This window comes from Schistocerca nitens, chromosome 1 (genome assembly GCF_023898315.1).
Source record: "Schistocerca nitens isolate TAMUIC-IGC-003100 chromosome 1, iqSchNite1.1, whole genome shotgun sequence".
Lineage (NCBI taxonomy): Eukaryota > Metazoa > Arthropoda > Insecta > Orthoptera > Acrididae > Schistocerca > Schistocerca nitens.
Genome location: NC_064614.1, coordinates 946,611,638 through 946,628,292, shown reverse-complemented (window position 1 = coordinate 946,628,292; position 16,655 = coordinate 946,611,638). Strand labels below are relative to the sequence as shown.

At 44.0% G+C, this 16,655-nt stretch overlaps 1 protein-coding gene across 1 annotated transcript; it reads left to right on the top strand.

Annotated features, from left to right (window-relative positions):
• The first annotated feature begins 268 nt into the window (after nt 1–268).
• On the top strand, nt 269–16,372 carry LOC126194210 (uncharacterized PE-PGRS family protein PE_PGRS54-like). Its single transcript, XM_049932747.1, has 4 exons — nt 269–389; nt 8,403–8,501; nt 11,946–12,209; nt 14,134–16,372. The coding sequence occupies exons 1-4, from the start codon at nt 302–304 to the stop codon at nt 15,945–15,947; spliced, it is 2,265 nt and encodes a 754-aa protein (XP_049788704.1). The 5' UTR covers nt 269–301; the 3' UTR covers nt 15,948–16,372.
• The last annotated feature ends 283 nt before the right edge of the window (nt 16,373–16,655 follow it).

Sequence of the window (16,655 nt, the reverse complement as noted above, 5' to 3'; positions counted from 1 at the left end):
AATTGATACATCATCGCTGAAAGTCTGTAACGTCATCACGTGGACACACTATAGGTCAGAAAAATACGAGTCCGAGAAAAATTAGGTCCGTTGCTGACGACAGAGTTGTGCGGTGCAGCCCCCCTGGCCCCTTGACCTCCGGCAGCGGAAAGCCCGGTGTGCGGGCGCGGCCACTGAACTGAGGCGGGCGGCAGCGTCAGTGGCGGCGTCAGCGCCGTGTGTTCCCGGTAGCGGCGCTGCCCGGCCGCGGGTATATAGGGCCGGCCGCGGCTGCAGTCGCCAGTCCACCGGCTACAGCACGATGGCCGCCAACGCTCACAGACTGCTGGCCGCGAGCGCAACTCTCCTGCTGCTGCTAGCCGCCGTCACGGCGCGCCCAGAAGAAAAGGGTGAGTCCGACAGCAGCACCGTACTTCTCATACGTGACAGGACCGCAGTTCCAAACTCCGGGATATCGGTACTACGTTACACTTATGGTCAGAGTGTTAGGAACATCGAATTTGGACTAACTGTCTCACAAACTGTCCATTTTGAAAAACGTATCTACGATGACCCTCTCCTTGTCGACAGGAGTGAAAGATTGTGAGGGCACCGCTTTTATAACGGCTCCAATGCATAACATGTGTTCAGCTGCTTTACTCGGCTAGTTTGTTTATTAACATATTTTAAATTCCGTTTTAGGAAAACAATACGCAGTGTAATTACAAAGCCATAACAGAGAACGCATAGAAAGACCCCAGAAAAGATGGGAACACCAGTTCTGAATCTTAATAAGTGTAATCGTTGATTACTATTACGTGTATTTCGCGAATGGCGGAAAGAACAGACACCGCACATATAATAGTAACATATAGGACTTGGCGGCATTTCATGATATCTTCAGTGTGGATGGACCCTAAGTTCGACCGCTTTGCGGGAATCATTCGAGATGCTGCGAGCAATGAGGAAAATGGACTGGGGGGGGGGGCTGCTACGAAAATGTTGTGTTACAAGTTGGGAATATGGCTGGACATGAAGCATGCTCGGATAGCGGAAGCATTTAATGCGCGTAAAGCAAGAAACCCTCTTTCTAGTCCAGTTCCGGCGCCCATTTGCATTTGTCACCACTGCGACTGATATCGGCATTTCTCTTTCATCGTGTAATCGTCGATGTTGATGATTATCACGGCAGTAGTAAGATAATACATGACTATAACCATTAAATAAAAATGAATCATGAGATGAAAAAAGAAAACTGTTTACTACATTAAGGGAGACGAAAATTTAACTGTGGTGGGAGGCTGGAATTAGACAGTAGGAAAAGGGAGAGAGGGAAAATTACTAGGACAAAATGGACTGATGGAAAGGAATGGACTGGGATGGCACCTGGTACAATTAAATACAAAGCAAGGTTTAATTCTTAACACTTAGTTTAAGAATCACGAATGGTGGGTTGTACGTGGAGGACATCTGGAGCCACCGAAAGATTCCGAATAGGTTATATTTTGCTTACAATAATCCCGTTAGCGATACTTCAGACACCTCTTCACTCGACCAGTCGGCTTCAGTATTCCATTAAACTCCTCCTATGCAGGCACGTTAAGAGACGCAACACATTCCATGCGTTTCATATCATCGAAGAACTTGTTTCAGAGTAGCTGGTGCAGCGCCCAACTATCAAATAAACTGATGGGGGCGCGTCTGGGAAATTGCTTTTTCAGTTATTGCGTTTCCGTAGACTTGCTACCAATTACCGTTAAATTTCACATTATGGAAGTCATTACCAAGTAAAAATATCGATCTACCAAATCTTTTTTCGTGGTTTCAAATCTTTAATTTTTTAAGTACCCTTTTCACAAGTAACGCCACGTTCGTGCAGCTTCACTGCGTAGGGGGCAGTATTAGCGAATAAAAGAGCCCGATGACATCAGCTCATCTTCAGAGCTGCAATAAACAAGGTTCTGCACGTCATACGGAATGATTGTGCAACTCTATTACGAAAGGTCAGTCCACATGGGCGTCACTAGCAAAAGGACGACACGTGCCTCAGAAAAACAGGGTTCTTTACCGTAGCAGAAACCTCTCTCGCAAGAAGACTAATTTAACGGGACTTGTAACGTCATTTACGAGTGCTACAGAACTTCGATCTGTGTGACTTAGTTTCCGTTACACACTCAATACTTTCTCGTTCATTGCTTCCCCCACGTACACTCATTTTGAATATAAAGTGATTTATCGACGCGGTATTCGTCTTCCACAGAAAGAAGCAAGCTCAACATACGACCGCGCCTCTATGCAAATTTGCAGCACCGTACAGGCGTTTAACACGTACTGTCAAATGTTGCTTCAATCTTGCAGAGACGTCATTTATCCAGTGTCATGAGCAACGCGTATCTTATTAACAGAACTGCGTTCCTTAACAAATGTAAAACATCACTTGACAACATACAGTGTCCGAGGGACAAACTCGCACAAGTTAATATTATTCCGTTCTTATCACAGAACAGAAAACATTTCCCCAGTGCATAAAATTTCTGTCTGGTATCAATAATCCAGGAAACATGTACCGACGTAATTCTCTTTATAGAGAGCGAAAATGTATCTCTTTGAAACTGGACGTTGAAACTAGAAATCATTTAGATATTTTTGAAATTATTTCTTCATTTTAGTATATGATTTCGAAAAGCATCAGGATAGTTGTATTCTACTGAGGTCGCCACTAAGTGACTCCTATACTGTGTACACATTACACATAGTCTAAATCAAAGTGAACCCACATGATGTTAATGTATGAGAAACCACCTTCAATTGACTTGTATTTTATTTAATTATCCACACTGCATTCTGAGGCCTGCGGTTTCATTATCCGGTACAGGTTGTTGAAATTATACGTTTCCCTCTTCTGCGGGTGAACAGGTTTGTTAGCTCATGATACAGGATTACAGGTTGTCTCAGATGAAATGTAATTAGATTAGTTACAGCACTTTACGGTGAAATGATACATCTGCCGTGACGTTTTACTGTACAGAAATTGAGGTAAGTGATATTTATAACGTACAGTTGCATTATCTGAAAATTAAACTGAAGTTTATTGCGGAACGGGAGATATTGAATCTATTATCTGTCGCATTGGTCTCGTGTAGCCTAATAATAAATTTTTACTAATGCGATGTGATTTTCATTTATCGTGCGTCATTAACTAAAACAGAACATACCTGAGACAAAATAATGTGTTATTTGAACTGAAAGAACTAGAAAGGAAAAACGAGATAAAAATTAATAATTTCCTCTTGTAAAGATGCAAATGAGACATTTCGGTCATATGCACATGTCTTTATGCATTTATGCTTGTTATTACAAGCGGTAACATCGTGAAACATCACAACCAGCTGTACATCCAAAAATGGAGGTGATTAGTAAATAACAAACCTTTATGACAACTGTCGATTTTCATACTTACTTGTGGCGCAAGAAGTAATAAACTCGAAGTTTTAACCTCTGTCTTCTCTCACCATTATCGTTTTTGAAGATCGTTCATAATAGACACTGTCTCAGCCAAGATTCGTCAAGCATTGTGTTTTTATTGCTGTACGCCAGTTTTGTCATCACACCGTCGTTTGCCCGAGCTACCCTAGGATACAAGAAAAAGTCGTATATTAAAGCTGTATGTCAGTTGTGCAAATTTTCCCTTTTTGAGACAATGTTAATGTCACGGCCTATTGTTAGGCTAGAAGGGCGAGGAGACTGCTTAAAAAAATCACACCCCAGCGGATCATTTTACAGAGACAGCAGTTGTTAGTATGATGAACGGTTTCAGTCCGGGTGTGGCTCACCTCCCTGTCTCGCTAGTTGGGCCACTGCACTTTAAGTGTTCTGAAATACTCGAATTTCAGTAGTAGTGGAGAAAGGGGCTAAGGGATGATTAAGAACCCACTGGCAACGAGGTCGTTGGAGATAGAGTGCTATTTCAATTTGTGATAATGGGAGAAGTAATCTATTATGACCATTTTCAAGGAACTATCCTGTAATTGGCCTGCGATGATTTAGTAAAATTAGCAAACGAACAACTCAAAGAAACTCTGAAACAGATTAGAACTCCGCTTCCCCGAACCTGAGTCTATCACAGGAACAGCCGCCCCACATCGCTCGGTTACTAGTATTGTAAGTGAACGCAGTGGAGACGCAGGAGACATTACGCTGGTACCTTGTAGCTACGCGTCTAGTCTCGATAAAGCCTCAAATTCAGTAACAAAGTCCGTACAGAAGATTCTTCAGCTATGTCATACCAAGCTGAACTCAATTGTTGATGATAATATTTCTTAGCGCAACTACACTGCAGGGACGTTGATTGCTAACTTTGACCCGTCGATTCAGACAGGTCCAGACACTTCCTGTGAGATTAAGATCGGGTGGTTTAGTGTGCCAATCCAAATGAGTTTTCGTCATACCAGGGACATGTGAATACGTCAGTTGTCCTCTTGGGAGGTGGGGGTGGCCACAGCTACCAGTCTTCGAGAAGTAGAAGAAAAGGTAACAGTTGTCCACAGAGAATGTTGAAGTAAACAAACCGGTTCACGTACCGGTAATCTGTCGAGTTGGCCCAAGTAACGGCTGGAAAACATCCCCAAAAATCATTTCCAACGTGGATTAAAACCTCCACACATTACATGCCAAACAGCGAAGATTTGCATCATTTGAAAAGAGCCAAAATGGCGACTCGTCGGCCCATACTACACGCTTCCGGTCAGAAAGTGACCAGTTTCTTTGTTGGTTAACACACTGACTACGTGTGGCATTATTTGTCGTTACTAGCATTGACCTTTCGCGAGGTACCCGAATGGTTTCACGCAGTACGCTTATCAATGTCGTTTGGTAGCTGGGTGAGCTGGCTCACCACTGGGTGTCCACTGACACGTGAAGTTAGTATTGGGTTTGAATCCGACTGTAATTGACAAACTACGATCTTTTAGCGAGCACTGTTCTTACACTGTGTTAGACGGATGGGAGTCGTAGACAAATTCTCATTGATACGTTGGACTGTCTCCGTTGATACACCAAAAAATAGGGCAAAGTTGACGGTGTAGTCAAGCACGCTAGCTTCTTTCTACCGCCGGCCGGAGTGGCCGAGCGGTTCTAGGCGCTACAGTCTGGAACCGCGCGACCGCTACGGTCGCAGGTTCGAATCCTGCCTCGGGCATGAACGTGTGTGATGTCCTTAGGTTAGTTAGGTTTAAGTAGTTCTAAGTTCTAGGGGACTGATGACCACAGCAGTTAAGTCCCATAGTGCTCAGAGCCATTTGAACCATTCTTTCTACCATTGTGTCTCCATGTTCAACCGCCTAACGACGCTTATTCCATACAACCAACTGACGCACCACTTCATAACGTCAAGGGTGGAGAGTTTGAAGATCCGCCTGGTAATAGTTCTGCACCATCTACACCGCTCCAAAGCGACCATTTGTTCTTTTAACGAGATTTTGGTTGATGAGCTTAAGTCACATGTCTGATAACACTTTTAGGCAAGCAAACCAGCCGTCACAGCTGATTCTAGTGCAATGGGTCTTCAGTAAAGAGCAGAAATGCGTTCCGCTGAGAGACGTAGCGTCAGCAGCAAGTCATCGTGCTACAGGTGGTTACGCACTGCAGCCAGTTTCAAGCGAGCGCCTGTCCTGTCAGACAAGGCCGCTTGTCGCCTCTCACGGTGTTTATTGCGAGGGATTAGCATGTGGCGCGGCCCTGCCAGTAGCACTGTGTGTGTGTGCCCCAGCGCTGGGATTCACAGCAGCATTCAGCGAGTCGCCTGTGTCAAATGCACCAGTGACTCCGGCCGGCACGCAACAGTAATGGTAACCCTTTCCATTTATTGGTCAGCTGCAGCCGTCCCACAGTGCCTTTAAATTTATCTTGTAACGTTCTTTACGTACCGCACTTGTTTACGTTAAGACGTTAAATTATTGTAAAACGTTTACATCTGTGTTAGCTTCCCTTTGCTGGGATTACTCCTGTAAAAATGAATATCGTATTAAGTTTCCTTTACTTTACGTCTATGGTCACTAACTTTTTGTTAACAGTTTACCGGTTTCGGTCTATAATGACCATCATCAGATCTGTTTCGCCGGCCGGGGTGGCCGAGCGGTTCTAGACGCTACAGTCTGGAACCGCGCGACCGCTGCGGTCGCAGGTTCGAATCCTGCCTCGGACATGGATGTGGGTGATGTCCTTAGGTTAGTTAGGTTTAAGTCGTTCTACGTTCTAGGGGACTGATGACCTCAGATGTTAAGTCCCCTAGTTCTCAGAGCCATTTGAACCATTTTTTGAAGATCTGTTTCATAAAAACAAAGTCCTGATTCTGCATTTAATATTTGACGATGCCACTATGGCTGCAGTACATTAGTACTTTGTTTTTATGAAACGGAACTGATGATGGTCATTACAGACCGAAACCGGTAATCTGTTAACAAAAAGTTCGTGACCATAGACGTAAAGTAAAGGAAATTTATTGCATATACAGGTCACTGTTTTATTCGCAACAATGTCGCAACTTGTGAATATCGCATTGTTAGTTGATTCAAGGAGAGTAAAATTTGTAATGATAAACTATGCGTTGTAGAACTACAAACCTTTCTCAGGAAACTTGGCTAAATTCCTATAGAGAGAAACAGGGAATAGTCTTAATGTCACTACGATGTTACAGCCGTTAGAGACACAGTTACAGCTCAGTCAAACCAGATCGTCTTGGCAGGGATGAAACTGCCGTTGCAATGTCAAAACCACCCCGGCGTTACTTGTGATGATGTTCACTCAGTCACAGGCATTCGATGTTAGGAAGGCAGACGGACTTGTGAATCTCACTTATTTCGTATCTTAACCAGTGCTACACTTCACCTAGAAACTGCTCAACCGTATTGTTGGCCAAAAGAAATCTACTTGTATGAAACATAGTCCTTAATTTGAGGAAGAAGTATCTGAGAATGTACATTTGAAGCACAACAGTGTATGGTAGTGAAATATGCACTGTGAAAAAAATCGAGGAGGAAGAGAATCGAAGCGTTTGAGACGTGGTGTAATTGAAGGATGTTGAAAGAAACTTATGGAGAACAGTGACAAGAAGAAGGGACATGATAATAGGACGGGTGTCAAGACATCTGGGAATAACTTGTAAGGTTGTAGAGGGAACTATAGAGGGCAACAACTTTAGAGGAAGACAGAGACTGAAATACATCCAGCAAATAATTGAGGACGTAGCTTGCAAGTGGTACTCGGAGTACTCCGAGATAAAGAGGTTGCACAAGTGAGGGATTGATGAAGTGCTGTATTTGTTACTGGAGTAATATAGGGTAGATGCCCGTCCGGTTAGCCATGCGGTGTAACGCACCCCTTTCCGGATTGGGAAGGAGCGCCTGGTCAGCGGCACGAATCCGCCCGGCGGATTAGCGTTGAGGTCCGGTGAGCCGGCCAGTCTGTGGATGGTTTTCAAGGCGGTTTTTCATCTGCCTCGGCGAATGCGGGCTGGTTCCCCTTATTCTGCTTCAGTTACACTATGTCGGCGATTTCTGCGCAAACAAGTTCTCCACGTACGCGTACACCACCATCACTCTACCCCGCAAACTCGTCTAGTGTGAGACGTTCCCTGAGGGGTCCCCCGGGGGCTGAACCGCACAATAACCCTGGAAGAGTGGTTTGGGGCGGCGGAAGAGTGAAGTGGGCTGCGGTAGTCGTCGTGGGTTGTGGACCACTGCGGCTGCGACGGGGACGGAGCCCCTCCGTCGTTTCTAGGCCCCCGGTTAACATACAGTACAATATAGGGTAGATACTTCCCAAAGCTGCTACAAAGTATCTGTTTCATTTCCACTGCAATGCTCACGTATTGTATACTGAGGAAAGAATTGGTACATCGGCTCTAATAGACTGTCTTGCAAAAAGTTCAAATAACCAGGCCATGCCAGATCTTCGCGCCCATAATGCAAGACTAAAGTAAAACGACTGTCCAAGTAAATCCAACGCCGTTAACATTGCTCCCAGTGTCATATGTAACTTAATTTTATAGGAAAGAAGCGTTACAAACGCGCAACGAGAATAAAGCTAACAAAGAGTCGCTACTGACAGGTAAAGTTCATTGCAAAATACAAAATTCAGTACAGCTGTGCTTTAGTGTTTAAGTATTCCAGCGCGGAATACATCTGTTTATTCTTACTCTAGAAGCGCAGCACGTTTCTTGAACTAAGCATGAAGCAACTGATCACGATCAGTTCTCTTCTGCTAAGTGCAGTGCTGCTGGCTGCTGTTTGACGGATGAAGTCACGAAGTGTGACGTCATTCGGTGGTCTTACAGCAAGGCCGACGGCGCCGAGGGAGCGCTGCTGCATTCGCTCTTGATGACGCAAAGGCCGGTTGTTGACGTTGTTGTTGTTCTGTTGTTCCAGGCGGTGTCAAGGGCGGCGTCAAGGGCGGCGACAAGGCCGGCGACAAGGCCAGCGCGGACGGATTGGGAGAACGCTTCGGAGGGCCATTTACTCCAGAAAGTAAGCATATATATATTTATATATACTCTGTCTTGCGTTGGAAAATAGTAAGATTCTGCTTTAAATTCATAGAAGCCGAGAGGAACAGATCCATACGAAGCTAATCATATATCACAATTTGTTTGTGTATTTCTGTAGCACTTCATGGTATACACTCGTGAAGGTTCGTATCACGTATCCCTTTGCTCATGGAAGTACATACTACCCAGAAATCGACCTTTATTTGGGTCTCATCAGTTCAATTCTTCTCATTTCCTAAGGCTGACGGCCATCTGGGGGGCCTGGAACTGTAGGTGAGAAGTAATGGTTGATTGAACGTTTTACGTGTGAGTGAGACGTTTTTTGGATAACTCAACTAATAATACAAGAAAAGAGTTGAAACCTCCTGGCAGATTAAAACTGTGTGCCGGACCGAGACTCGAACTCGAGTTCGAGTCTCGGTCGGGCACACAGTTTTAATCTGCGAAGAGGTTTCATATCAGCGCACACTCCGCTGCAGAGTGAAAATTTCATTCTGGAAACATCCTCCAGGCTGTGGCTAAGCCATGTCTCCGCAATATCCTTTCTTTCAGGAGTGCTAGTTCTGCAAGGTTCGCAGGAGAGCTTCTGTAAAGTTTGGAAGGTAGGAGACGAGGTACTGGCAGAAGTAAAGCTGTGAGGACGGGGCGTGAGTCGTGCTTGGGTAGCTCAGTTGGTAGAGAACTTGCCCGCGAAAGGCCATGGTCCCGAGTTCGAGTCTCGGTCCGGCACGCAGTTTTAATCTGCCAGGAGGTTTCATATCAGCGCACACTCCGCTGCAGAGTGAAGATCTCATTCAAGAAAAGAGTTCCTCTGGTGACCTGCCGTAGGGGAGGTCATTATCAGACTGAGAAGCTGCGTTGGATATGGCCAAAGAAGATGCTGCAGAGCTCTCACAGATGTCTTTATTATCTACAGTAGTATTAGATGAAAGGATTGCACGAATATTCAATAAACATTCACATTATTTCAACCTTGTGTGAGTTTGCCTAATGATCTGAATATAGGGAGGCATGCCAATACACACTTATGAATCTTAAAAATGTTTTAGCTTTCGGTTATACTTTTCAGGACACGCGAATAACACTCGGATAGGAGTAGCAACGTGTGATGCTACGAAATGGAATGCTCAGATTGGTTGAATAATGAGTGTAACAAGGAACTCTTTCCCATCCACCCAAAAATTCTAATCAAGCGGGAGCGTTCCGGTCCAGACTGAACTAACACGAGACTTCAGTCATATACAAACAGGAACAGCATTAATTCGCGTACGTTTCTGTTCCTACAGGAAAGTGAATAGAGCTGAAAGATATGAACTGACTAATGCTCTTACGAAGATGACACTCCTCTGGCAAAAATCTACTTATAAAATTTCAAGATTTCTGTTTTTCATACTATGCAAACAAAGAATATTCTAGCGTCTCCACAGTTCCTTAGATTAAGTACAACGCGCAATACATAAGCAGTGGACCATCTGAGGGTCTGAAGTTATTGGTTTATTAATAGCAAAATACTTTGAAAATTATTTCTTAAAATAAATCATTCGTAGTATAAAAATGCAAAGTATATCTGAATATAAACACAGACGAACAAATTATGTCCTGCTACTGACGTTGATCTGAAGAGAGTATTTAATATGTAAGCCGTCATTCTTCCCACTTTCCAGTCATGGATAAACATTTGTGTGATACTCCAAAATGTACACTGTACTACGCACTTTCAAATCGGTGAGGTATGAACGTTATGTACAATTTACCAAACTGCTTGCTGACTCAGCGTAATGCTACAATCACTTTCCACAGTGTCAAAACAACGTTTGCTGCCATCTCCGAGGAAGTCCATGTGACTTGCAGCAGAGTCGAATCTTCTTTCGATTCTCCTATCCTCGTGAAATCCTCGTGAAACTGTTTTGATTATGATTAAGAGACTCAGTTTCATATGAAAAACAAGTTCGATTACTTGAAACTCCTATATCACTGATTTGTTCCCTGGTTCTATCTAAACTGGAAATTACGCGCCACTAGCTCTCTTCACCTCATCTCCTTAATTATTCCTAGAATAACAGAAAAGATAAAGAGCAGGAACAACATTAAAAAGTTTTGAACTCTCAAAACTTGCTTTAGTTCATATGGTAACAACACAATTTATTTCCTCTTTTACAAACACAGCCAAATCCATGCCTCAAATCAAAAACTACTCTAGCTGTCTATGAGGCTTACCACGTATCACCTGATTACTACAGAATAGTCACTCTAAATTAGAAACTTCTCTTTCAAAAATCAGAAGAGACCAAATCATCTCAGCTCCGCACTGCTAAGGTCTACTACTGGCTTTATGAAATATCGAGTTTATAGCAACTCTCAAAAATTAATCAAAATTCGACTTATCGGGCAATTAACCCTTTATTCACAAATTCAAAGTTTTTCCCATATAATGGTTATTCTCATTAGCTCTGCACTGACTGGCATAAAGAAAATTCAGTGACTTTATAATGGACTCCATCGGAGGAAGCACTCATCTACTCAATTTGGTGTGACATGTCTTATACGGATGGGTTACATAAATGCTTTCTTCCATCTCAGTGACAGAAAATTATGTTCATTCTACAGTGGCGTCTCGTTCCACACATAAGGTAACCAGACTTTATAAAGTTGTATCTCTATCCTGTAGGTTAGAGCGGATTGTTTGAGACAGAGCCTACTGAACGGACCAATTCGTTTCAGCTAGGAGTGGAATACATGGGTTCCCAATTGGGAATAGTAGGAGGGACTTACCAGCTCAGGTTCCTGCCTTACAACCAAGGGAAATCACTTCAAAACCTTGCTCAGAATCGAGGAGTATCAGTTATGGTTTACATATTTCTATGGTAATATCTCCTTGCCAGAATATTATGGTATACAATACTTTCTCGAAAAAGAGTTGAGTCGATGACTTACATGTGCTATGTATGTAGTTTTTAAACGATGTTTTTTATTCTCTGTTGCAATGGATATTTCTTTTCAACAAAATACCAGCCGAGCTTGTAGTTGCATAGAAAAGACTCAATGGGAATATTTGGAAGGGATTTCAAATCTGGAATTTGCATTGAAAACAAAGGAAATCTACCACTAAACTGGGGTGGAACTGCACGAATGGATCTATTTTAATTTGTCTTTTGGACAATATGCTTCAGACCTAATTACAAAGTACTAGTGTGTATTGAGATATCTGTATGTGTGTTAGAGAGTGAAGAAGGTAACTAGCTCGATTTATGCAGTCCTGCTGTCTTCAAATAACAATACGAACTTTCACAAACCTAAAACCTGGACTAGACAGTTCAATACTGTGTAAGACTGTTTTCTACAGGGACGAGAACAATTTTAGAGTATCATAAGTGGAAATCAAATATTTTGGTTACTGATAATGTTTATTCCTTGTCTGCTGCAGGTTTCAAGTTCGGATTTGGCAACTTGGGCACTGGCTCGGGCAGCTTTTCTAAGTCGTCGTCGTCCTCGTGGTCGTCTGGCGGCGGCGGCGGCGGCTCCGGAAGTGGCAGCCAGTCGGGCAGCAGCTCAGGGTCCTTCGGCACTGGAGGCTCAGGCTCCGGCTCCAGCAGCGGGTCCTCTTCCTCTGCAGGCTCCCTCGGAGGTCTCGGCGGCTCAGGCTCTGGAAGCCACAGCTCCAGCCAGGCTGGATCCCTGTCCGGAGCAGGTGAGGGTAAACCCTAGTACAGTGGCTCGTCGTGACGTCTTTAGCTCGTGTTACATGGCGAACAAATCAGTGACGGAATAGAGCGCGTGAGTGTAGTATTCATAAGAATCTGTATAGCTCCCGGCAAGTTTGATCAGCAAGTATACTGCGCTAACAGTAGTTCGTTCGTCAAGCAAAATGAGCTTCACACATTGCTCCAGGAGAAAGTGAATCCTGTGCAACTTTCCGTAACTAGAAGCTTATTGGTGATACTTAATTCATATCCACAGAGCAATAGGATGTTATGTATGAGACATATCTTCTGGTCTCGAAATGTAATAGATAGGTTTCTATTGATCTCTGAGGACAAGTAATTCACCCTTGTCCCTCCTGAAATACGGCCCATATCGTAATTATGATACTTGGTCGTAGAAAGCCAACAAGTCATTGTTCTGCACAATTATGCAACTTGTTTCAGAGTATTTCTACATCCATCATCAGCTGAATAAAATCATTGGTAGCTGTTCATGAGGTGGATTTATCAGTAAAGAGTGACAGTATCGCCTTAATGATCATGGGACCGTCCATAGGATTGACATTTATGAGATACTAACAGTTCAATACGCCTTACGATGGAAGTACAAATACTCCAAAACTGCTATTGAAATCAGCTCATATAGTCACAGGTCTAGTGTATAAAACTCATATTCAGAAACATTTTAAAAGGTGTTTGCAAATTACCAACACACGACATCTGTTTGCATCATGTTCATATATCCTTTCAACTTCACAGAAGCGTGTGATCAAAACCAAGAAAAAATTCAAAATGTGGAACGATGTCTCACAAATTGGACACTTTTCAGCTTCCAAACACGTTAGTGTAGGTTTCTTGCTGCTACAATCTCGTTTCAATGGCAGGGTCAATTGGAAAAAATACCTTAACGCTTCACTCGCATCATGGTTATGCACCTACTATGTTTCATCGAAGTTAGGTCGCCAGTCTCACATTTAGGAGGTCAGGGTTGATGTCTCCAATCCCTTCAGAAACGAGACTATCTGTGGTTTTCCTTAATTTGTCAAGTTCATGCTAGCATGGTTCCTTTGAAAAAGGATGCAACCAATTTCCTTCCCTACTCTTTTCCTATTTAAGCTAATGATCTCGCTGACGACTGGATGTTAAAGTCTGAAGCTAACTATTACGGGTAACTAGAGGTGGAAAACTAGTTGATATGGATAAGAACAGACAAAAACATATGATGCTGAAAGCATAGTAATTTAGAGAAATCACACAAAAGCTCAGCAGGACGCTTTAATGTGGTTTATGCGCTCACCACTCCTCAAAAAAAGAGTTCAGGATGCAAACCATGGTGCCACATCATTTGGTAGACCATCTGAAATCTCGGAAACTGAGGTTGTCGCTTGTCCATAGAAGGAAAAGAGCAAGTGTCGTAATGGCTGCTATAATTAGTCATGATATTTAATGTATTTTATGATTTATAATTTATTAATTTCTTAGTAACGATCACCGCCTACAGGTCAATGTTCACGAAATAAAATATTTGTTCCATCCATAACTTACCATCGGACTGGTTTCAGGCACAGTTAGATTTACATATCTTTTGGTCACATGAAGTCAAAAAGATTTTTCTTTGAACCACATTTGACAACAAAAATTGTTTTAGACACTCGTTGCATTTGGATTTGTCAATGATATCAGATATTGTATGTATCTGTAAGTAGATTCCTACATAATGTGTTTTTGGCTTCATACTTTAATTATAATTATTCAAAACTTTCATTTAGTTCAGTCACAACACACAGAAAAATTAATAAAAATGTAGTGCTAAATAATGACAACAAAAACATTGTATTTATTTTTGTTCTTTCTTTCAGTCTTTCTTTCATGTTAGTAGTCAATACTGTAGCACTGTGATTGGTCCAACAGGTGGCAGCAGCTCAGGGTCAAATTCGGATTCGGCAGCAGGCTCTTTGGGAGGTGTCATTGGTGGCGGTGACCTAGCTGGTTCAGGACCCTTCCCTGGACCTGGATCAACTGGAATAGGAGGTGGATCAGCTGGTGGGCATGGTGGAGCCATTGGTGGTGGAATTGGAGGTGGTCCTGGTGGCTTAGGTCACGGTGGACTGGGAGCAGGTGGTGTTGGAGGCGGCCCTGCATCTGGAGGTATTGAATTTGGAGGTCCTAGTGGACATGGAGGTGTAGCTGGTGGACATGGAGGTATTGCAGGTGGACATGGTGGTGCAGGAGGAGGATATGGCGGTGTGGGAGGTGGACATGGTGGCTTAGGAGGTGGACATAGTGGCTTAGGAGGTGGACATGGGGGTATAGCTGGTGGTCATGGAGGCCTAGGTGGTGGACCTGGAGGAATAGCTGGGGGACATGGAGGACCTGGAGGCATAGTTGGTGGTCATGGTGGATCTGGTAGTTTTGGCGGTGGTAGCTCTGGCGCTGGAGGCTATGGCACGTCTGGATCTGGAGGTATTGGAGGAGGATTTGGACCTGGAGGTATTGGAAACAGTGCAGGTGCGTCATCTGGTGGATTTGGCACTGGTGGTGCAGTTGGTGGCACAGGAATCTCTGGGGGTCATGGTGGTGTAGGTGGCATTGGGGGCATTGGTGGACCTGGGCCAGTTGCTGGAGGACATGGAGCTGGAGCTGTTGGCCATGGAGCTGGATCTGATGGCCTAATATTTGGCAGTGGACCTGGAGGCTTTGGCCCAGGTGCTAGTGGCCCTGGAGGCTTTGGCCCAGGTGCTAGTGGACCAGGGGCCTTTGGCCCGGGTGCCGGTGGACATGGAGGCATTGGTTCTTCTGGTGCAAGTAGCTCTTCTGGTGGAAGTGCAGGAAGCCTTGGAGGAGCTGGCGGTATTGGAGGTGGGTCAGGATTTGGTGGCGTTGGTCACAGTGGTGCTGGTGGAGCAGGAGGCGCTTTAGGACACTCTGGGTCTGGTGGAGCAGGACATGGTGTGGGAGCTGGTGGAGCAGGTGGTATTGGTGGCGCTCAAGGAGGATACTCAGGAAGTTCTAGTGGTGGCTCCTCTGGATCTGGCGCTCTGGGTGTTGGTGGAGGAAATTTGGGTCATACTGGATCTGGTGGAGTAGGTTTTGAACATGGAGTAGGTGGATCTAGCGGTGGAACAGGAATTGGTGGCATAGGGGGCCCTGTAGGGGGTGGCTCCCTGGGTCACGGTTCTGCAGGTAGCCATGGGGGAGCTGGGAGTGGCAGCTTTGGTGGTAGTGCAGGTGACTTTGGCACTGGAATCGTAGGAGGTGGCCCTGGAGTTTCTGGGCCTGGCCTGATTGGTGGTGCTGGAGGTTATGGTGGATCTGCTGGAGGTGCTGGACTTGCTGGAGGCGCTGGACACGCTGGTGGCATTGGACATGGAGGTCTCGGAGGTGGTGCCATTGGGCATGGTGGCGGCGCTGGTTTGGACTCTGGTTCCTTAGTCGGTGGTGGGGCAGGACATTCAGGGGCCGGATCTTCATCTGGAAGCTCGGCTGATTCCAGTTCTGGTAGCTTATCTGGAGGTCTCGGTGGCTCTGGTGGCAGCTCAGCTGGCTCCGAGGCAAGCTCTGGCAGCTCTGCAGGCAGTGGCGCTGGTGGCGGAGCAGGTTCTGGAGCGTCTTCCAGCAGCAAGGCCAGCTCCAGTGCAAGCTCTGGTAGTGGGTTCGGCCGAGATGTTGAGGAACTGGGTGTTAAGGGCCACGGCCATAAAGGAGTCAAGGGTGGCTACCACTAGAAGTGTCTACCCTTTTATTTTGTGCACACATGTCAGAAAAAGTTTTCTAAAGTGTTTGAGCAAAACATAAACACACGTGTGTAACTATGTACTAGTACAGGCTCAGTATGATGTCATTTCGTATACCCACTTCCCACTGTTTCATAACTCACCATTGCATTTCAAAGAAATTCTCGAACTGTATCAGTTCTAAACTGCACAGATTGATATGAACAAAATGTCGAGGAAGTTTGGTAGTTGAATCAGCTGAATTGTTGGTCAGTGATTACATTACCGCATTGATCGCATATAATTGTTATTTAATTTGATCATACAGAATACTGATGTATGAATGTCTATTGTGTGAGTTTAAAGTTACAGAACATTGTTGAAAATACATTTTTGTTGTATGACATTGTTCTAAAATAAATTTTTTATTACATTTACGTCTATTTTTTATATTGTAGCCAATACTAAACTTTGAAGACATCTAGTGTACATGATCCCTTTCAATAACACTTTCTTATGATATTGAGTCATTATATCATTTATATTGCATAATATTTCTAAATTATTAGTCTGTGATCATCATTAGATTCTGTTTTTTAATGAAAGAATACGTAATGAAAAAGTGCTAACAAGCACATAGAATACATTGGATAAATAAGAACGTAGAACGCCATTATTGTCTTACAATATAAGTGCCTTTTCATATATACAATGAAAGTC

Excerpts from the sequence above, each read along its gene's own strand:
- LOC126194210 (XM_049932747.1), top strand. The coding sequence starts at position 302 with ATGGCCGCCAACGCTCACAGACTGCTGGCCGCGAGCGCAACTCTCCTG. Across the intron at positions 8,502-11,945 it reads AGGGCCATTTACTCCAGAAA|GTTTCAAGTTCGGATTTGGC; the intron begins GTAAGCATATAT and ends TGTCTGCTGCAG. Across the intron at positions 12,210-14,133 it reads TGGATCCCTGTCCGGAGCAG|GTGGCAGCAGCTCAGGGTCA; the intron begins GTGAGGGTAAAC and ends TTGGTCCAACAG.